The following is a 22244-nucleotide window of genomic DNA, read 5'->3' on the forward strand; positions in this document are numbered from 1 at the left end:
ACCAGCACTGCTCCAGTCCTGCCAGGACAGGTTTTGGTGTTAAAGTCTCCGCACCAGCGGAAGAAACCAAAGAAAGACTCTCCTTCTGAGCTCCCGGGACACACACAGGGCTCGAGTCCTCGGGGTCCCCGGCCCACCACGGCCCCCCGAACCGCAGGCAAGGGACAGAGCCCAGTGACAGCGGGCGCCGAGCGAGGCCGGGCTTGGAAGGACTGGCTCCGCCCCCTGCTCTTCTCCTCCCCCCGCCTCCACTCCGCTCCCCTCCCCTCGGCTTCCCCCCTCCCCTGCTCCCGCCCTCTCGCGACTTTGCTCCCTTCTCCACCCCCACCCCTCCCCTCCCGATCTCCTCCCCTCTCCCCTCCCCTCTCGCCTTTCCCCTCCCCCGCCCCCCTCCTCCCCTCCCCGCGGTCGCCTCCCCTCCCTCCTCCGTCCTCCCCCGGCTCCTGAAGAGCGCGCAGCGAAGGGGACCGGCCAGTTACTTCCTCCAGCGGCGGCGCGGAGCGCGGTATCGCCCCAGCCCTGAGCTCCCGGAGCCCGCCGCCCGCCGCTCCCTGCCGGCTCAGGCCTGCCGAGCGCCCTCCCCGCGTCCCGGCCCCGCCGCCCGCGCCCTCCCCGGCGCGCACCGAGGAGTCCGGGCCCCGAGTCGCCGGCCGCCCTGCCCGAAGCGGCGCGGTAAGAGCAGGGTCGGGCCGGGTGGGCGGCCAGGGTCCGGCAGGTCCGGCGGGGAGCGCCCTCCGGGCCCCGGTTCCTCTGCCGAGGGATCCAGAAACGGCGTGGAGGACGTGGGTGGCGCGGAGAGCCGGATCCCAGGGCGCAGCCGGGGTCCCGGAGGGGTGGCGGCTATTCCTAGGATCCAGGGGTCGCGCTTCTGAGATCCGATCCGCTCAGCTCGTGGTATGGATGGCCCAGTGGCTTTGGGGGCGGCAAGTGGGGCGCGGAGTGGGCCCGGCGATGACGCGCGGAGCCGGCTGCGAACTTGGGCCGCGGTTCTGGGGTCGCCGAGCCGGCTGGGGCGGGCGGGGCGCGCCGACTTGTTTCACTTGCTTTTGTCTTAAAAGGAAACGCGGGCGTGGTGGGGGGCCCTTGCCAGTGGGCGCCTGGGAGACCTGATATCGCGAAGGGGCTGGGGGACGCCGGAGAGGGTGTCGGAGGGGCCCCGGCGCGCCCGGGTTTGTGGGTGACTTACTGGAGGGCGCCGGGCCCGGGCAGATCGGGGTCTAGGGGCGCATGAAACACCTTGGAAGCTACGGATCCCCGAAAACAGGCGGATCCCAACCCCCCGGTCACCTGCTCCGCCACGTCCAGGGCCCGGCCGGGGCGGCGGGCGAGGGAGGCGCCGGGAGGGTCCTGGCGCTCGAGCGAGACCCCCGTGGGCGCCCCAGGTCCTCTATATCTCGGGCCCTCGGTCCTGCTAGGCGAACCTGGGGAGCCAGTCGGAAGTGGGGATGTAGGTGCGCCAAGCTGCCTTTCCCGGTTCTTACAGCATTTTAGATGAAGAGGTAACAGCGATTGTGCGTGTGTGTTTTTTAAAGCACAAGAGATTTTTTTATATTATCCTGTATTCAATTATAGGGTATCCTAAAATAGTAGTTGACGTGCGACTTATTTAGAAAGTAAAGAAGTGAGCCAGTCCCCCCTTTGGATTGAGAGGTAATTTATTTTAATTTACCACTGAGAGATGATGTTTGTTCCGCACAGTGGAAGCGCCTGTGCGCCCTGTGCCTGCCCACACCACCGCCGATCAGAGAGAGAAATCTCCCAGTTAAGGTTTATTAAAATTCTGAATAATATCACAGTACAATAAATGTTAGCGCTCTGGGTCCTGCAGGAAAATAGCTGAACACTCATTTCGGGAATTAGTCATTCCTGACTCTATAAATTGATAACCTTCAAAGGAAAAAGCAAATCAATCTTCGAAAGTGCGTTTTGAGGTTTTCTTTTTCTTTTCTTTTCTCCTCAAATTTACCGAAATACAAACCCGTGTTCTAATCTCGCAGAAGGAATCACTTGTCCCCCGAGGGTACCGTTGGCCGGCAAGTTTTGCTTGTTTAAAAATGTTATCCTTCTCAGCCCTTTCGTGGCTGCCATTTCCCGTTTGTGTTGTTGTAGTTCAAAGGCAACAATCAGGAGGGCACCCCCCCCCCAAAAGACCTAAATGTGAAATTGACTTAGGATGTGGAGAAACTTGGCCTGTCTGCCACCTTGACTGGCCTCGTGGAGTCAAAGACGGGAACTTAAATTTGATTAGTTATGTGTCTGCCAGAAACCATTGGTAGCGCGCTTTGATTCTACATGGTTTTTACAAAACAAATTAAAAGCTGGACAACAAAAGAATTCTATTCTGTAGCTAGTAATTACAGCTCTCTGTGTGGGAGGGGTAGACTGCCTTTCCTCCTGGTGTTTGTACACAAAAACCAGGCGAGGCTTAGTCCATTGCCCTCCACGTCCATTCTCTGCGAAGCTGAAGTGTGGGATAAAACTGGACGAAGAAGATGGATAACTGTCCACATCCTTTCATTCGGCTCCTGTTTGAAGCTTGTGAATGTCATCAGCAGGTGACAGGACGTAGTCGACCCAGATAAATGGCAGAAAGTTCCATGAACCTTAAGGAGCATTTCAGGTAGTAAAGTCTCACGAGCAGGAACCTTGTCTAATGAGACTTGGGTGCCATCGCTGCTTTTTTTTTTTTTTGATGAGCTGGGAGAAGGGCCCCGGCCGCATCCCTCGGGTTAATTGGGCTCCTGGAGGAGCGAAGGAGGGAAGGCCATCACCGGCCTGGGACTGGGTCTGCGCAGTGCCCCTTCGATGCCCCTGCTGTCGCTGCGTCCTCCTGCGCCAGGCACCTGAGGTCTCTGGATCTTTGTTGCCTCGCGGTGAGAGGTTACATCTACCTCTCAGGGCTCAGGCCTTTCAGCCAGCTGGGCTGGTGGGATCGTCCAGCTCAGGCTGAGCCCTTAGCCAGGGCAGCGATCATCCGTAGTGAGTACTGATCTTAAGGGCCTGTGGAGGACACCGTCCGATCCATCAAGGGGAGATTCTAAGCAAACCTGATCCCTTTTGATCCAGGACCATCCCTCCTCCCAACCCCCACCCTCACCCCCCACTCTTATTTATTGTCTAAGCTTCCAGCCTCCACTGGCAACCACGAAAATTCCCCTGCGTTCTGAGGGCTGTAACAGCTGCCCCCAGCGCCTCGGGCCTCCCCGGTGGCTGTCACTGTGCTGTCCTCCTCCCATGGGGCTTGTCTAGCCAAGGGGTGTGTGTGTGTGTGTGTGTGTGTGTGTGTGTGTGTGTGTGTGTGTGTGTGTGTGTGTGTGTGTGTGTGTGTGTGCTGAGTTGTTGGGAGGTCTGGTTTAGCCATAATGTTGACCGTAAAGAGAAAACAAGAACGTACAAACTCGAATGAAGTAGTTATGGGAAAAGTATGCTCTTTGCCTCCGCCTGTCAGCTCTTCCATTGCACAATATTTTAATTACTCAAGGTTCTTAGAGCAGGTGGGAACCACCCAGTGGGGACCACAGGGTGGGCAGTTAGGGGTACCCTGTAAGTCTTTACCGTAGACCCCTCATGACCCTGAAACCGGATGGATTTCCTGCGATTTCCCAGGTTATTTGAAAATCAGCTTAGTTGCTCTGGTTTTTTTTGTTTTTTTGTTTTTTTTTTTTTTTTTGATCTAACACTCCGGCGGGATTACCTAGGTACATTTCTCACTCATTAATATTTAACTTACCTGGCCACACAATTACATTTTAGGGCCCCAAATAAGTTTTTTGTCGATTACAGCAATCGCAAGTCACGTAGGGGAACTGTCCAATTGTGAATTGCACATGTAGCTCTTAAGGCTGCTGAGAGCCACGTTAAACACAGTGAAACAGGTGAAATATTAACACTGATATACTAGCACTTTCAAAATATTACATAAACATGCAACAAAGCTAAAGTTAGCACCGAGATCTTTTCCTTCTTGCTACGCGGTCTTTGAAATCCAGGCTGTGTCTTCCACGCCCAGCACACCTGAGCTGGCCCGAGCCCTGTGCCAAGGGCTCAGTAGCCCCGTGTGTCTGGCGGCTACCCCACGGGTCAGCGCAGGTCTCGGATCAACCCAGATCCATGAGGGGTATTACTTCCTCCTGCAGAAATGCACAGCTAAGCAGCACGTCAAAGAGACATATTTTGAGCTTGTGTACTCAGCGCAGGAGGATGTGGGACCCGGCGAGAGGGTTTGGTCTCAGGCAGTGGTTTTCCCTTTTATCTGCTTCCTGGGCCTGTGCTTCCTCCCAGCGTGGAGAGGGGAAGGGGCCTCCCGAGGCGGGTCTCCCAGCAGGCCTTCCTGGATCCGGATCTGCCCCCAGAGCTGCTGCTGGTGGCAGGTGTTCCCTGCCGCTTGCCCTCACGCTCCCAGATGGAGCTGACTGCCCCTGGTGCCGAGGGGAGGTGGCCCACGGCCCGCCTCTCCACCCCCAGGCGGCCCTCCAGGCCCATACCCTGAGCTGACCTTGGCCTTGGCCGTGAAAAGCAGGTCCACCCCCTTCCCTGGGCTCGCTCACCTGCCTTCCAGGAGGCAACCTTATCTGTGTGCCTCAAATCTAAGTGGCATTCAGTGGAGTCTCTGCATTATAATTTAATGACTTAAATAGCATCCCCTTTGTGAGAAGAATTCCTGGCATTCAGTTTTGAAAGGCCTGTGAGGGCCTAGAGGTTGACGGACTCAAGCCATCCATAATTCGTTGTGAATGTGATGTGGCCCTTGCAGCTTCCTAAAAATGGACCTGATGTGTTGCCTCTTTGACACGCCTGTATTTCTTTTTTCTTTTCTTTTCTAAGATGAATGATTTTGGCATCAAGAACATGGACCAGGTGGCCCCAGTGTCTAACAGTTATAGAGCGACACTCAAGGTGAGTGACCAAGTCTTAATTAACACTTAAGAAAAAAAGAAGTTAGAAGACTCAGTCTCTAGGAGAAAAAAGAATGAGCTGGCTCCCAGAAGCCCGGCGCTAGCCCTGGCTTTGTAATGTCCTGGCTGTGTGCCTCCAGACGGTTGGCTTAATCTCTCTGGGTCTCAGTTTTCAGGTCTGTAAAATGGGCGGCCTGATGCTTGTTTGCCTTGGCCTTGGAGATAGGAAACCATTTAATTTGTAGATGGTGAGGCTTTTGAAGTTTATTTCTCAGGCTCCCATCCGGCGACAGAGGGTATGGATGCCCCAGAGAACAAAGCTGGAGAAGCTCTCCGTTCTCTCCACCCAGAAGTTTCCTTGGGTGGCGGAAGAAGGGCTGTTGAAGGGCTGACATGAAATCGCTTCGAAGAGGCAGGCGGGCCCTGTCCCGTTTATGTAAACCAATGAACAGATTAAACATGAAAGCACCTTCTCCGCCGCATAATCAACAGAGTTTTTGGAGCTTCTATCTCCGTTCCTCTGAGGAACATTCTTTTAGCAGCACCAACTGATAACTTCCCATGTGCCTTCTCCAAAGGTGCCAGTGAGACGTGATGGTTTTGTTGAGTGTGGTGTAGCCAACATGGTCATTTTTGATGGTCTCTCCCCAGCTTAGTGTTTTGTGCAATCACATATCTCTGGTATATGTTGTCTTTTTCTCTGCGTGTCTTTATTTGGCCGATTTGCCCAAAGAGGCAAGACATTGGTGCAGGTGTCCTAACGTTTATCAAACTTGAGGCTCGTGAGGGTTTTTTTGCTGTAATCTGATCAGCTGGTTGGAGTGTGGCAGAAACCATACGGTAGGAAGTTGGAAATGACACCTCGAGAGAGAAAAATGTCTCCTCTGAATGAGAAGAGGTTGACGATACCCGTGTGATTTCTGGGTTTGGAGAAGACACCCTTTGCTGAAATGGATGGGTTGAAATACGCAGCAGGAGTTGGCCTTGACTTTCGGCTTCCTGGTTTTCAAATAAGAACTGTCAGGTGTACAGGCGGGAAAGGAAAGGCATTTCTTAGTCACCTGGGCGATGCTCGTGGGAATTTAAAAAATCTGTGGGCTCTTTCACCAAGATTAGCGCTGCTCTAAGCTACTTTGAAAATCTGGGTTGGGAGTGTTTCTGCACTTGTTTGATGGGGTCTTGAGCAAGGGGACATCCTGGCCTTGGGTTTGGGGGCTGGGCTCCTGCCCGTTGGGACATCCTTGTCTCCAGGGCTTGGGAGGAGCCCCAGCTTCTGCGGGCTCTTCTTATGTAATGTTTCATTCATTGTTCTGCATTGCTAAAAGGAGAGCACACAGACCATTTTTTTGGTAAATGTGTTACCCATTTTTTAATTGATGACTCAACGGATGGGTCACTGCATGACACATGACATGGGATTTCTAGCTTATATTGGAAAAATTTAACCTTTCTTCACGTTTTTCTTCCACAAGTTAGGCAACAATGAATCAGGCCTTTATCTGTTATTTAAAAATCCGTCTTGTGTTAAAGGCTATTTCATTGATAAATGCTAATTAAAACGAAAAAAAAAAAAAGTTAGAAAACTCAATGTCTAGGATTAAAAACAATGGTCTGGCTTCCAGAAGCCCGGTGCTGGCCCTGGCTTTTTTTTTGTTTGTTTTTGTCTTTTTGCCTTTTCTAGGGCCTCGCCTGCAGCATATGGAGGTTCCCAGGCTAGGGGTTTAAATCGGAGCTGTAGCCACTGGCCTACGCCAGAGCCACAGCAATGCCGGATCTGAGCTGTATCTGTGACCTACACCGCAGCTCACGGCAACGCCGGATCCTTAACCAACACTGATCGAGGCCAGGGATTGAACCTGCAACCTCATGGTTCCTCGTTGGATGCATTAACCACTGAGCCATGACGGGAACTCTGCCCTGGCTTTTTAATTTTCCTGGCTGTGAGATTGTTTGAAATCCTCTCAGCTCCAGGCTTCTCTTTCTCTGTGTGCTTCTCTTGCCCCTGAATTGGAGGTGGGTTTACTTTCAACTGACATTCTTTGGAAATTGTCCCCTTTTGATTGGTGGGGGTGGGGCGGTCCTTTTCATCAGACTTGACTTGTATAAAATTAAACCTTCAGGACTCTTCTCAATTGTCCTACAGTTTTCTGCACCATTGAAATAGATCAGGGAGAACTTTAGTCTCTGTGCTCGTGTTTTACGGTCAACATCTCAGAGTAAATGCTTCCACAGATAAAGTAATGTATTTTGTCCTTTGCTTCTTGAGTTTTGGTCACTTGGCTTTCTTTTTAGCTGCGGTGGGCTGAAACTGTCTCCCCAAGGGTCGTTTTTCTGATACACACAACCAGACGGAGCTTCTCTCCCATGGGGGTCTTCGAGGTCCCTCCCGGCCCTGTTGGAAGATTCCTTGTGTTTAGGTTTGTTGACGGAATGTATTCATTTAAGTTGGTGAGACCATTACAAAGAAATTTCCGTCATTCTGATGCTGCAGGTGATTACAGGGGTACCAAAGTGTTAGACTGCACCTGGCTTTGCCGCATCTTTTGCAAATTGAAGGTTGGTGACAACCTTGCCGTCCACAAGTCACTGGCACCATTTTTCAACAGCGTTTGCCCACTTTGTGTCTCTGTGTGTGTCATCTTTTCGGTGATTCTCACAATGTTTCAAACCCTTCACCAGCAAAAAGGTTGACTCTCTGTAGACTCAGTCGATGGTAGCATTTTCTAGCAAGGGAGGACTTTTTCAAATTATCTATGTGCATTGTTTTTGAAACATAAGGATATTCTTCTGACATAATTTAGATACAAGGATGCCTTAATAAAGATAACGTCTCTATACACTGGGAAACTAAAATATTTGTATGACTTGCCTTACTGCGATACTCACTTTATTTTGGTGGTCTGGCACCGAGCCTGCAGAATCTCGAAGACATGCCCGTAAGTCACCTAGAGGAAGATAGAATCCTTTGGATTGATTTGACCCTCTCAAAAGCATGGACCGCTTTTCAGACAGGTCATTAACTGAGTTGAACCGTCATGTGTCAGCCTTCTTTGCCTCTGTCTTTGCAGCGCCAGCCTGCCTTTGACACCTTGGATGGGTCCCTGCTCTCCGTTTTCCCCCCACTAAATGAAGAACAAACGCTCCAAGAAGTGCCAACAGGCTTGGATTCAATTTCTCACGGTAATTTGTTCCTCGGGACTTGACAAATTGAGCGTGATGTCCCTTAGCGGTTCAGTTAATAGAGAGATGACAGTTGGTGTCTTGAATCTTTGTAGGGAAAGTCAGGGAGAGGCTCTGGATCCGGGAGAAGGCAGTTTTCCTTTTTAATGCCTGTGGTGGGTGTCACCTGCCAGACGCCCCCCCCAAGGAGAGCGAGTTCCCTGCTGGGAGCAAAGGGACAGGGGAGCCCCTGAGCTTGCCCTTGGGGTGTTTCAACACAGCAGCCAGCCCATCCTCACCTCCCAGTCCACCCTGCAAAGCAGACCAGTGGGCATTACACTGCACCCCAGCTTTCCATCCTGGGTTCCCAGATCTGCCCCTCCCCCACTCCGAGCCTGGGGACGACAAATGATTCCTGCTCATCTTGACCCGTCTGTATCGGCTTCTGTACTTCTTCATGTCGTTGTTTATTCTTTTTAAAGGACTCGCACATCCGCGAATGCCTCTGCCATCACTGCGATGGGGTTATTAGTTGGAAGCATTCCAGAGATTATTTGGACACGTGAAGTTAGGTGCTAGAAAAACAGCCCAGAAAATTAATTAAAACACACGCTTACGTAAGCGTGCCCTCATGTGATGATCATGTATCCTTCTCGAAACTGCCGAGGGAATCCAGAGGAGATTGTTTTTCAGTAAAAACGGAAGGTGTGTCACCTTCCCGGGTGCTAAGTGTGATGCCCGAGGTCCCTTTGCTGGCGGCTGAGTTTAATGGAAGTCACTTCCAGATTAGCCGCTTACAAGCCCCTAAGCCTTTTGGCCAAAACCTACGCAGTTTCTTCCATTGTCTAAAATTTAAGAAGCATCTTAAATAGGAATGTTACCTAGCCATCACTGCTTTATGAAGTTTGGCAAAATCAAACTCGAGTTTTTAGATTTTTTTTTTTAATGTGTGGTTATGAGATGTATAATGTTGTCTCAATTTAAGTCAAAAGCATTTTTTGTTCATATTTATACTCTTGTAAAACATGATGCTTGCAGTTCCCGTTGTGGCTCAGTGGGTTATGAATACCACACAGGGTCCGTGAGGAGGCAGGTTCCATCTCTGGCCACGCTCAGTGGGTTAAGGATCTGTCATTGCCCCAAGCTGCAGCGTAGGTCACCGATGCGGCTCAGATCCTGAGTTGCTGTGGCTGTGATGTAGGCTAGCAGGTGCAACCCTAAAAAGAAAAAATTAAGTTCAAAATGATGCTGAAGATTGGAGATCAGAATTGTGCTTCCTGAAAAACAAGGATATTCTGCCTTCAGTCCTGCCTGTGTTGCCAGCTTGAACTAACGTCCCCGTGGGGTTTCTTTTGCAGACTCGACCAACTGTGAGTTGCCCCTGTTGACCCCATGCAGCAAGGCTGTGATGAGTCAAGCCTTAAAAGCTACCTTCAGTGGCTTCAAAAAGGAGCAGTGCCGCCTCGGCATCCCAAAGAGTAAGTGCTGCCTCCTGTGCTGCTTTCTGCACCTGCCTTGTGCTCTGCGGACGCCCCGAGACCCCCATGGCTTGGGATGACTTGATTTCAAGCATTTGTGTAGGGCATCTTGCAAAGAGGAACAGAGATGTCTGTCCTTTGAGCCAGTGCTTCATTTCACCACCCATCCAATTGAACACTTCATCCAGCCATGCTCTCAGCGCCTCAGACTCTTCCTGGGTGTTTCACTCGTTTCCTTGGACCCTGGTGCCCATCTGGGCTCTGCAGGTAAACCAGGAGTGCGTCTGGTCTCACTGTCTCCTTTTGTTCTTCCTTCTCCGGTAGATCCCTGGCTGTGGACCGAACAGCAGGTGTGCCAGTGGCTTCTCTGGGCCACCAACGAGTTCAGTCTGGTGGACGTCAACCTGCAGAGGTTTGGCATGACCGGCCAGGTGTTGTGTAACCTTGGCAAGGAGCGCTTTCTGGAGCTGGCCCCTGACTTTGTGGGTGACATTCTCTGGGAGCATCTGGAGCAGATGATCAAAGGTATCTGCCCAGCGACTGGGCTCCCTGGTGGGATGAGCGTGGCAGGGAAAGGGTGGGGGGGGCGCTCGGTGCTCTCCAGCTTTGCGGGGGGGGGTGGTCAGCCTTTCCAGTGATGTGGGGCAAAGCTGTCTGCAGGTGCCATTGGAGTGAGTCAGCTTCGTGGTGGTGATTCCAGATTCTGATCCATTTAAGTACGTGTGTGGGGAGCATTAGCCACAAGGCAGGAGCCTGAGTCACCAGGTGCTCGTTGTTGCCAGATGTCACGCATCAGAGGTGAACGTGTGGCTCAGATTGTGGAGGCGGCAAGGGTGCTTGTGTTTTGTGGTCACTTTATGGAGCCTTAAGAGATAAGTCAGCCTCAGTGAAAGGGAGCCTTTCTTCAGATAGCCCTTGACTCTTCTAGTAACTGTTCCTAAGACCAAGAATTTCTTTTATTTTCATAAACAAATGTAGAAGGAATTGATACAGATTTACACACCGATATGCAGAAACTGGCCTTTGAGGAAGGAACTCTCATCATATAGAAAGTCTTGATTTAGACCTTAAGAGAGCGATGTTGAAAGTTCATTGAGTTTAAAAGGAAAACCAAAAAAACATTATCGTGAGGGGTCATTCAAGGCAAAAATACAGGAAAATAAGTCCATTAGAAGGGTTCAGGAAATTATTTCTTATTTAATTGATTTTAAACTCCGCGTTTCAATGATCATAACAGACTGAGACTCTTAAAACGACCTTAGGGTCATTTGCCAGCTTTTTTTAGTTCTGGCTTCTGTTATTTTTAAAGACTCAAATTTTTCCTGAATTTGGACAAGACTGATTGATGGGACAAGTTTCTGGTGAATCTGTTTTTCAGCAGGCAGGTTGGACTCTTTTTGCCATTTCTCAGTGTGGGAGTCTTTGTGTGCGTGTGTGTGTGTGTGTGTGTGTGTGTGTGTGGTTGTGTGTGTGGAGGAAGTAAGCAGACAGGTGGGGGTGCTACCCTTTTCCCTTTTCAAGTTCCTGGGCAGGTGGTCCCCGTTCAGACCCCCATGGCACTGCTTTGACTTCTCTTTCTGTCGCGCTCACCACCCTGGACACACTGTCAGGGTTCGAGCCAGTGGGTCATGAGCCTCAGCAGGACAGGACCCCGTCCTTGGGACTAACCTGGAGTCCAGCTCCAGGTTCAGGTGCACTTCCCAAGCATTTAACCCTTTGTTGATGGCACCATCTGGATCTCTCACATGAGGCGATAGAACATTCTCCTTGGCTGATGGCCGCGTGAATTTGGGAAGACTTACTCTCATTACAGGAAAGCCCGTCTCTGTCTCTTGTGTTTGTAAATAACCCGATGACGTGGAACGCTATCCGATGAAGTGTCAAGTGCTCAATGCCTTCGGTTATGCTGAAACTCCTGTAGAACAGTAATCCAGAAAGGAACTTTCTTCCCCAGTCTTATGTCTCCTGGGTTTCTTTTTCAGAAAACCAAGAAAAGACAGAAGAGCAGTATGAAGAAAATTCACCCCTCAACTCCGTGCCTCAGTGGATTAATAGCAATTCATTAGGTCAGTGGAATCAATTCTGCCCTTAGGAGCTTGGTTCTAGGTCTTCCTGTCAGGTTGATGGCAAGTCCAAGGGCACCTTCACCTGCCCATACGGTGCCCATAAATCCAGACACTAAACAAGTGAAGTGTAGCTGGTCCACCTTGAAAATATAACACACACCCTCGGATCTGAAAGTCTCAGTATTGGACAAAGGACGCAGGCAGCTCCTTAATAATTTTCAAAATTCTGGTTACATGGTGAAATGATAATGGATCGCTGAGGTCAAGTAAAAGGTTCAAATTCATTTCACCTGTTTCTTTCTTTTTTTTTTTTTTTGGCCTATGGAGGTTCCCAGGGTAGGAGTCGTATCAGAGCTACAGCTGCCAGCCTCCACCACAGCCACAGCAACACGGGATCCTTAACCCACTGAGCGAGGCCAGGGATCGAACCCGAACCCGCAACCTCATGGTTCCTGGTCGGATTTGTTTCCACGGCACTACAATGGGAACTCCTCTTTTTTGGTTTTGTTTAATGTGGTTACTAGAAACCTGGCCTTGGTGGCTTGGGTTATCTTTGTGTTGGGCAGCATTGGTCTCAGGAATCTATAACTAATCGGGCAGAGTGGAGGGAACTGATTCCTGTGGTCGGATGAGCATAACAAACAAAGGTGGCAGATACGGGAAGTGTGTGGACAGCAAAACCCAACTTGCTCTGAACTTTGGCATGTAAAGAGGCGTCGTGGAATTCAGGTCTTTCCTGCTGGTGGTGGACCCTGGCGAGTGTAGGTGACTGTGGTCCCCAGCCGGTGTGGGCAGGTGGCTGGAGATGTCCCCTTACGAATCACGTACCGGATGGCAAGTCACTCAGCCTGCCTGAGCCTCAGGTTCTTGGGGAGCTGAACGTGGTGGTGCCCCTGTGATCCTGGGGCTCACTCGGAAGCCCTTGATAAATGAGAAATGTAGGGATAGTCACGCGAGCCATGCCCCCAGGGTCCAGAAATGCTGCAGGCATTTTGGGAAAAGCCTCATTGCCTAAGAGGATGAGGAGTTTGAGAAGAGGAGGGCTTCGTGGGAAGCCTGCCCACTGAAACCCCCATTTCCAGCAAGGTCTTGCAGAGGGAAGGCAGGAGTGGGCAGGGCTGCATGGCTGGGTGTGTGGAGGTGTCTCTGGTCCTCACGTCATGTCACCTAATAGCACTGCCGTCGGTGGTTCTGTTCCAGGTTTTGGGGTGGAGCAGACCCCGTATGGGGTGCAGACGCAGAACTACCCCAAAGGCAGCCTCCTGGACAGCCTGTGTCCAGCATCCTCCGCGCCCAGCACACTCGGTCCCGAGCAGGACTTTCAGATGTTCCCCAAGGCCCGGCTCAGCACCGTCAGTGTCAACTACTGCTCCGTCAGCCAGGACTTCGCCGGCAGCAGCCTGAACCTGCTCTCCAGCAGTGCTGGTAAGATCCAGGCTTCCAAGCGCCCCTCTCAACAGGGCCATTGGTTTAATTCCCAGAGCCATGCTTGGGCGGCGGCATGAGCTTCTTAACCAGTCTTCCCGTGTTGAGCCACTGGAGGTCAGGGACCTTTCTGTCTGGTCACTGTCAGAGCCAGCGCACCCCTCACAGGCTTCGGGCCCCAGGCTGGGCTGTGGGTGTCGGGTAAACGACACAGTCTCTGCTCCTGCAGCCAGATTCCTCCACCCAGGGGAACACGGGGGGAGACAGGGTTGGAAGGTGACAGATCTCTTTTTAGGGAGATGCACGTATGCCATGCGCAAAGCCCAGGTAGACTTTATCCACAACACACCTGTGTGACAGCCGCCCAGATTGTCATGGAGAGGGAGCCCGCACCCCACAAGGCTCCCTCGCACCCCCTCCCAGGCAGAAGCAGCCTCACCCCAAGGTCGTGCCATTGACCTGACTTTTATCACCGTGGTGTGTCCCGTCCTTGAACCTGGTGTAAGTGCAGTCGCACCTTCTCTTTCCTCCTGTGTTTGTCTTCTGCTCACTGTCATGTCTGAGAACCATCACGTGGCTGGACGTGGTGGCCAGTGGCCCCTTCTTGCAGTCAAGCACCCCACTCTGGAGCGACACTAGTGCCTCCATCCTACGGTTGATGGAAGATGCACTTGGGTGGTCTGTGCGTCCTCAGGAATAGGCAGCTCAGCTTAAGGGCCTCATGCAAAGTCTAGGAGATTCCACACCAGCTTGAAAGGGGCTGGTGGCCACGAAGCCACCATCATCACTAAGTGGTGGCGCCGGGCATCCCGGGGGCCTGGAGGGTCAGAGCCTGTGGTTCTCTCTCTCAGGGAAGCCCGGAGACCACGATGCCCCCGAGAACGGTGCGGACAGCTTCGAGAGCTCCGAGTCGCTGCTGCAGTCCTGGACCAGCCAGTCATCTCTGCTGGACGTGCAGCGGGTCCCTTCCTTCGAGAGCTTCGAGGACGACTGCAGCCAGTCCCTCTGCCTCAACAAGCCGACCATGTCTTTCAAGGATTACATCCAGGAGAGGAGCGACCCGGTGGAACAAGGCAAACCAGTTATACCTGCGGCCGTGCTGGCCGGCTTCACAGGTGAGCACGCTGCCCCAGGTCCCCGCCCCCTCCCTGCACCTGCCCAGCCCCATGCCTTGTGTACCCAGGGCGATGCTCGTTGCTCATTGGCCCACCTTGTGTTGTTCCCCCTTGTTGTATGTGTGGGCATCCGATACTGAATCCAAGAGAGACATGACTCCGGTCTGTCTTGGGGGGAGGGTGTTCGAGAACCCCCAGGCTGCTCCCTCACCTGGAATGTAAGTGCTCCCGAGGAGCCACAGGCCTCGGAGGCTTAAGCTCTGACTCAGCCATGCCAGGAATTTCTGAGAATGTTGACTGGCTCGGGGAGGGAGGCAGAGCCCGCCTCACATAACACAGCCACTGCTTACCTCTTCTCGCTTCTCCAGTCCGTCTCGTCCTGAAGGTTTGGGTACGGGCTATTCGAGGCCAGGGACAAATATGAAAGCTGTTTTTAGAGCCAGATATTTTCAGTACTTAAGCGAAAATATTAGAAAATTTTTTTCATTGCTTCTTGTGTCCTTAAATGTGCTTTTTTTTTTTTTCTTCCATATTTGGACCAAATGGAGCCACTGGGGATTAAGAAAAAAATCTACTTTAAAAAAAATCCAGTAGGTTAAAATAAGAATAGGGGGCCTGCTTTTTTTTTTTTTTTTTTTTTTTTTCTGTCATGGAAAACAAACAGCCATGGAAATGGCGTTAAAATGCTCAGCGTGTGGAAACTGCTGGAATTTTTCTGCGTGGGCGTCAGAGCCTGATAAGGAAAGAAACAGCCGTGGTGGTCGTGTTTTTCATTTCACTCTTAGTTACCATTTGTTGCTTGCCAGCTCTTTTTGGTTAACTGGGCGGATGGTCAGTAGACCCCAGAACAGCCTGGCGTGAGTGGTATTAACCCATTTTAACGTAGGCTCAGGAAGAAACTCCCACACTGACGTATTGATGATATAGCCTCTGTGACTTGGAGAACGGCTCTTGGACAGGCCTGTGATCCAGGACGAGGCACTCACTAGCCACTAAGCCCATTGTAGTCTTTTTTCTTTAGGGCCACACCTGCGGCATATGGAAGTTCCCAGGCTAAGGGTCCAATCCAAACTGCAGCTGCCAGTCTACACCACAGCCACAGCAATGCCGGATCCGAGCTACGTCTGCGGCCTACGCCACATCTGTGACCTGCACCACAGCTCATGGCAATGCTGGATCCGTAACCCACTGAGCAGGGCCAGGGATTGAACCTGCAACCTCATGGATACTAGTCAGATTCGTTACCAGTGGGAAGTCCCCACCTTATTCGTATGTTTAAAATGTCCATACAGCCGTACTCACTTCATTAGGCGGCGGCCATTCTAAATGCTAATCGGGAAAAGATAGGAGTTCCCCGGTGGTGTAGTGGGTTAAGGATCCAGTGGGTTGCTGCTGCAGCACAGGTTCAATACCTGGCCTGGGAACCTCTTCCTGCCACAGGATAGAGCCAAAAAAAATATATGAAGAGCCCGTGGCAGAGCATATACCTCACCAGACAGAGGTGGTGAGGCTGTAGCTACCAGCCCACATGCCCACATGACTGCTGAGCAAACCAAGTCTCGGCTTAAGCAATTTGGCCGCCATCATCTGGCAGGAGAGCCCAGCATGAGATTCCAGAAGTGACATGCCTTGTTCTGTGTTGAAAGGCCCCTTCAACCTCCCCCACCCTGTCCCTCGGCTAGTTTCAAGTAGTAAACCTGGACAGTTATTACATAAGAAGCAATTAAACAGGGTGAGGAATTTTGATGCCTAGAGTTGGTGGCTCAGAATTTTTTTTTTCCCCAGAAAGACCAAACCCAGCAATCGAAGGCCTAGTGACCTCTTTTCCAGGTGGAGGAAACCCTTGCCTCAGGGAGGGGTCTGACCTCCTCCCCTTCAAGCACCTGAGACCGTCGCCAGCACCCAGAATGACCCCTTGAGGTTGGCACCCAGTCCAGAGCCAGGCCTCTCATCCCTTATTTCAGTAGGAGGACGAAAGCCAGGCTGTATTTTAAATCTAGAGATAAACATCTAGCCCACCCCCTTCTCTGCAGGAAGTGGACCTATCCAGTTGTGGCAGTTCCTCCTAGAATTGCTCTCCGACAAATCCTGCCAGTCTTTCATCAGCTGGACGGGGGACGGATGGGAGTTTAAGCTCGCTGACCCAGATGAGGTAGGTCCAGAGCTTGGGAAATTGGCCTCCGGGCTCGCACACCTGATTGCATCACTGGGGCTTCCCAGATTCAACTCTCTGGCCCTTAGAAAGGGTTCACCAGGGTCCAGATGAGAACACTTCTACAGGATGCATTCCTGGCTGCTGGGAAACATGAAGTGCGGTCTTTTGTTTCGGTGATAAACAGTGTAGGGTCCCCCAGTGATGCACACAGCACCGGGCAGGCTTCACCGTCTTGCTCCATCATCTGATTAAAGGTGAAAGGTATAAATCGAGGCTCTTGCCTGACCCTCTGAAAATGTCCTAGGAAATGTGTCCTTTTTTCTGGGAGGCCTGAGCCCCTAGTAACTCTGTGCCAGCCCGAGGGCTGGGCTCAGCTCCTCAGCTGAGCTGGGCAGGGCTTCACAAGCCGCGTCTGGAGGAGAAAGCTGTGGACAGGTCCCATACAGGTCCCTCCAAGACAGCATACGGGGAGCCCTTGGTCTCTGGCACCAAGAGTGCACCGTCTGTCACCTCCCGGATTCCCTGGGGCAGCGGAAGCTAAGGGAGGCAGTGTCTCAGGGTCCCCATTGCACTCAGCAGCTGGTGATCGCCATGCAAACCCGGGGGGTAGGGGGGGAGGACCTGACAGCATCTTCCGGATTCTGAACCCTTGGCTCTTGGAGGTTTTGCTGAGGGAGAGGCCTTAGCAGACGCAGCTGTGGCTGGGCTCACCTCCGTCCATCCTGGGAGCAACAGCGGGGAACACAGAGCCGCAGCAGGTGCACCAGTGCAGACAGTCCCTCTGTGGAGCTTTTGTAGCAGTCGAGGCCTCAAGGCTGATGCATCAGAATCATCGTGGGGTCCCGTTGTGTCTCAGAGGGTGCAAACCTGACTAGTCCCCATGAGGATGCAGGTTCGATCCCTGGCCTCGCTCGGTGGGTTAGGGATCCCGTGTTGCCATGGCTGTATGTGTAGACCATCGGCTGCAGCTCCGATTCAGCCCCTCACCTGGGAACGTTCATAGGCCAAAAAAAAGGCCTCTTGGGGGAAGGTCATTCACTTCGTCTTGTTGCCACAGTGATGGAACCCATCTTCATCCTCCCCACAGGTGGCCCGCCGGTGGGGCAAGAGGAAAAACAAGCCCAAGATGAACTACGAGAAGCTGAGCCGAGGTCTGCGCTATTACTACGACAAAAACATCATCCACAAGACCTCGGGCAAGCGCTACGTGTACCGCTTCGTGTGCGACCTCCAGAACCTGCTGGGGTTCACGCCCGAGGAGCTGCACGCCATCCTGGGCGTCCAGCCGGACACGGAGGACTGAGGCCGCCCGGGGCGGTCCTCACCCATCTCACACGGACCCTAAACGGCGGGATCGATGCGTCCGGCAAGGTCTCCAAGAAGCAGTGGCCTTATTTCATCCGAAACGGCGGTCCTTCGCCGAAAGCAGCGCGGGTTCTCGCTTCTAAAGCCTGCTGACAGGGACACAGTATTTATGATGCTCTTACCTTAGAGTGGCCTCGAAGGACACGCTGGGCCGCCGGCCTGGCTCCAGCAGACTGCGTTGTAACAGGATCCCTGGGGCTGGTGGGGCTTCTCCAAGGAGCGAGCGGGTCGTGGACGCACATGCTTCTTTGGATTTTCTTTTGCTGTGGCCGCCGGGAATCGCAAACGCAAAAGAGGTCTCTGTGGTTCAGAGGGGGAGAAGGTGCCAGGACCACTCATTCCATTTCAGAAGTTAGTTTGTATATAGGACGGTCATCTTACCGTTGGTATCCAAACCCCCCCTAACAGTCCTATTTAACAGAAATTGTATATTGTAATTTAAAATAATTATATAACTGTATGTGAACGAAGAAGGCAGACATCCCGTGTGTATTCCATTTTTCAAGAGCACAGATGGCATTTTGCAAACATTTAACCCGCCAAGGGCGGGCTGAGGCAGGTTGTACAGTGTGTATGATTAACAGTTATTATATGTACAGGAATAAGGTCTAAGAGGGTTACTATTCCTGTGTTCTGTTTTTTTGGCTTGCCTGGGTTATTATCTATGGCAAGGACTTTGTACATTTGGGAATTTTTATAAGAAACTTAATGTTATTGTCTGGGGGCCCGTCCGGCCTCTCTCCTCTCCTTCAATTGTAAAGTAAAAGCTATAAAGCAGTATTTTTCTTGACACTTGGCACATGTTCTCCATTTCTATGCATGCCTTTAAATCGGTTTCTACACAAAACTTCGTTTTTAGTTCGGTTCTGTTTTCCCAACGACTAACCTCCCCCAATCACAGCCATTTCCTCTCAGCGCCCCACCCCCGCACCCCAACGTCTTCTGTACGATTAAAATAGGAATACTATTTTTGGAAACCGGCGACTCCTTTTCAGAGATCAGGAGGGATTTATGTAGCAGCTATTTTTACTGCAAAAGTAATTCACTGGGGAAAAAAAATGGAATTTGTAAGAAAGTTTTATTTTTATCTCAGCGCCATGTAAAGTTAACCTATTGTACAGAGCTGAAGGTTCGGGATGTGGGGGGGAGTCTTTATTAAACCTCTTGGATGTGAGCGAAGCATGATTTGTCCCATCCTGTTCACCTGTCGCGTCTTGGGCTTTCTGGATACCCAGCTGCTGCTTTCTGTTTCGAGTCTGCAGTTTCTTGCTTGTTTGTTTTCTTATTTTCTCAGACACAGAATGCCCGGAGGCAAAGAGAGGGTAAGCAGATGGGGAAGAAAAGGCATTGGGATCATTCAGCCTTGAACAGGGTGGAGACTTTTGTAGTCGTTCCAGAGGAACCCCTGGGTCAGTATGTGCTCCTGGCTTTGGCGAATGATCAAGTCGAGTTGACTTCAAAGTCAGACGGCCTTCCCTAGCAGCATGAGGGACAAGTGGGCCAGCAGTGACATCTGCAAAGAAGGATCGAACCATCCATGCGATGAGCGGGAACGGGGCATTGGGTGGTGGGGCAAGCGAGAAGGACAGAACCAGCACGGGGGTGACTCGGTCTCAGTCCTGACCCAAGATCCCTTCCCATGTCTTTAAGCACAGGATGTTTTTCTCACGCAGGACCTGTTTATCTCTCGGACATCTGTTTAAAACATCAACAGACATGTGACTGGAATATCTTGCTGCTGAAAGAAATCTCAGCCATCAGCTTGTTTTACGTGGGGTTGGACCCTGTGAAACTGCCAATATTTGTCTGTTTTATCTACAGGGTTGGCAGTTTCATGTGGTTCAACTCAAAGAGTTATGGGACATTAAAAGTCCCTTGTCAACCTTTGGCGTGGTAAAGAACAGAACTTAAGTATAAAAATTTTGTAATTTGGCTTTTTCTCTCTCCAATAATAAAGTATTTTGTTTATATAAACTCCTCCTCGTAAGGGTCCTCATGCTTTGTCCCCATCCCAACATGGAGTGGGGGTGCTGGGGCCAGAGCCTCTGGCCACTCAGCAGTTCTGTCGCTCAGCGTCACATCTCCCTGGAACTGGTCATACCCATCGCCTGGTAAATCGGGATCAGGCTGGAGCCAAATGTGAGCCCTTCCTGAGGGAATTCCCCAAAAGTGTTTCTTAAAGCAAAAAATTCTTTCCAGGAGAGATTAGAGTAGAAAGCTGCAGGCAGCTTGTCTTTGCTCAAAGTTTGGCAGAGGTAGATTTTAGGATGTTTCTATTAAGAACATGAGGATGTGGAGTTCAGGAACTTTTGTAATTGAGGCCAGGACTCCTAGAGCGCTGACGTTGCCAAGGTGACTTGCCAAAGACAAAGGCGATGGCCCCAGGACACCTGTGCTCACATTCATTCTTGGGCCTCCTTTTCACGCTCCAAAATCTGAGGATTCCAAAAACTAGGTGGATTATATCATTGGCGTCCTGGCACCCACTGGCCACAGGCTAATGGTGCAGGCCTCTTCCCCACTTTGCCTCAGTGAGGTGTTGGTAGCTTGAACTTGGTCGGAATGAGTATTTACACCATGGAAACTGGCAAACACTCCAACTCGGGGCTCCCCCACCCCCAACCCTTCTCAGGGAGCTGGTTTTACCAGCTCACCACTGGTCATCAATGTTAGAAATTAAAACAAACTTTAAAATATGGCTCCTTTTTAAAATAACATGTCCACATTCACATTTTTCGGAGAAATAATTTTTCCCCCAAAGTGAGAATGGCATTGTTTCACATGTTTTCAAATCTCTGATGTCTGGTTTAATAGCAAAGAGCTGGATTCTGATACTGGCTTCTGCATCAGTCTGTTGTGATACATTTTGAGGGAAATGAGGCCTCACACAGATCTGTGATTGGAAGAGGGAGGAGTGTTTATGAGCTGATAATGGCATATTGTTTTATAGTACACCTAAACCGACAAATGATAGTTTCTTAAAGGTTAATTGCTGTTAGAATATGAAACCGTATCAATAAACTTGCCTATGATTGCAATAAATTACGTTGATCCGTCTTGCACTTTGAGTGGATCTTTTACCCGTGTGTGATTTTGTAACACGCATTAGTCATCGGAAAATATTGCTTCAAAATGTTGACCCATTTCAACATACACTATCAAACTATCACAGTAGTTACTACCACCACTAATTTCACCAGAAAAAATCCCTGAGAAGCTATCAAGCTCACAGTGGCAGATGCAAGTTTTCAAAAAATTCAAAATTTCACTTGAAAGCTCAAATTTTATCATGGGCAACAGATATTCTAAGGGTTTTTTGTTTGGTTGGTTTTTGGGTTTTGGTTTTTTTTGCTTTTTAAGGCCACACCCGTGGCATATGGAGGTTTCCAGGCTAGGAGTGCAGTCAGAGCTACAGCTGCTGACCTATACACAGCCACAGCAACATTAGAACTGAGCTGTGTCTGCAACCTACACCACAGCTCACAGCAATGCCAGATCCTTAACCCACTGAGCCAGGCCAGAAATCGAACTGACAACCTTGCGGCTCCTAGTCGGATTCGCTTTTGCTGCACCATGACAGGAACTCCATTTTTTTTTTTAAATACCTTTTCCAAAAGGTATTTCATTTACTTTTTGAAATACCTGTCAAATACACAAGTCTGAATAAATGTAATTCATCAGTTCTTTCAAATACAAATGGTGCTTATGAATGAGGTGGTTAGTTTAGCTTGCAACTCAAACACACCACTGCATTTTCCGGGACAACCAGTCTACTTCAGTAGCACTAGAACTGTGTACCTTCCATATTATTACCCAGAAATGAAAAAGATGTGTATTTACTTATTAAGAAACTTAATTTTTACTACTTCCTCAGGGATAGTTTTAAAGAAAACTGGTATTTTTTTCCCCTGCGAGTACCTGGCAAAAAATGCATTATGATCCAGTGCAGTTTTACCCGCCTTTGATTTTGCACCATCAGTGCAGACATCAACAAAGTTTAAAAAGCAAATATTTAATTGTTATAAAAATATTTTGACATTGAGGATACCCCCTGAAAGGGTGTTGTCTTTGGACTTCACTTTGAGGACTGTTCTAGAAATCAGAGACTCTCACCAAGAACAACAGGAGTCGAAGCGGGGCAGGGAGGTGGGAAGATAAACATTTTCCCTTTGTCTCACTAATCCAGTGTCTGTATTTCCAATATTACCCTTTCAGAGCCAGTTGAGAGGAAGCACTTTTTATTTAAAGCAAAAAAATAATTCTCCAAATACCATATGCTGTAACCTATGTGGTGTCTGAAGAATAATACAATCTAATGTATATGCAAGACAGAAACAGACTTTCAGATAGAGAATACAAACTTGCGGTTGGGGGAGGGGTAAAGGGGGGGTTACAAGGGGAGGGGTATGGGGTTAACAGATACACTCTACCATACATAAAACAGAGAGGCAACAAGGATATGCTGTATAGCACAGGGAATTGTACTCATTATCTTATAATAACCTAGAGTGGAATATAATCTGCAAATATACTGGATTACTACGCTGTACATCTGAAACTAACACAATATTATAAATCAACGACAC

General features: G+C 50.3%; 1 protein-coding gene across 2 annotated transcripts; it reads left to right on the forward strand.

Moving 5' to 3' along the window:
- Nucleotides 445-19638, forward strand: ETS2 (ETS proto-oncogene 2, transcription factor). 2 transcript variants are annotated; one of them, XM_021070986.1, is made up of 10 exons: nt 445-672; nt 4825-4896; nt 7964-8075; nt 9413-9532; nt 9857-10057; nt 11515-11598; nt 12799-13023; nt 13875-14138; nt 16172-16290; nt 17381-19638. In XM_021070986.1, the coding sequence occupies exons 2-10, from the start codon at nt 4825-4827 to the stop codon at nt 17594-17596; spliced, it is 1413 nt and encodes a 470-aa protein (XP_020926645.1). In that variant the 5' UTR covers nt 445-672; the 3' UTR covers nt 17597-19638. The 2 variants fall into 2 exon arrangements, with proteins under 2 accessions (XP_020926645.1, XP_020926646.1); XM_021070987.1 differs by lacking the exon at nt 445-672 and adding an exon at nt 876-894.

This window comes from Sus scrofa, chromosome 13 (genome assembly GCF_000003025.6).
Source record: "Sus scrofa isolate TJ Tabasco breed Duroc chromosome 13, Sscrofa11.1, whole genome shotgun sequence".
NCBI lineage: Eukaryota > Metazoa > Chordata > Mammalia > Artiodactyla > Suidae > Sus > Sus scrofa.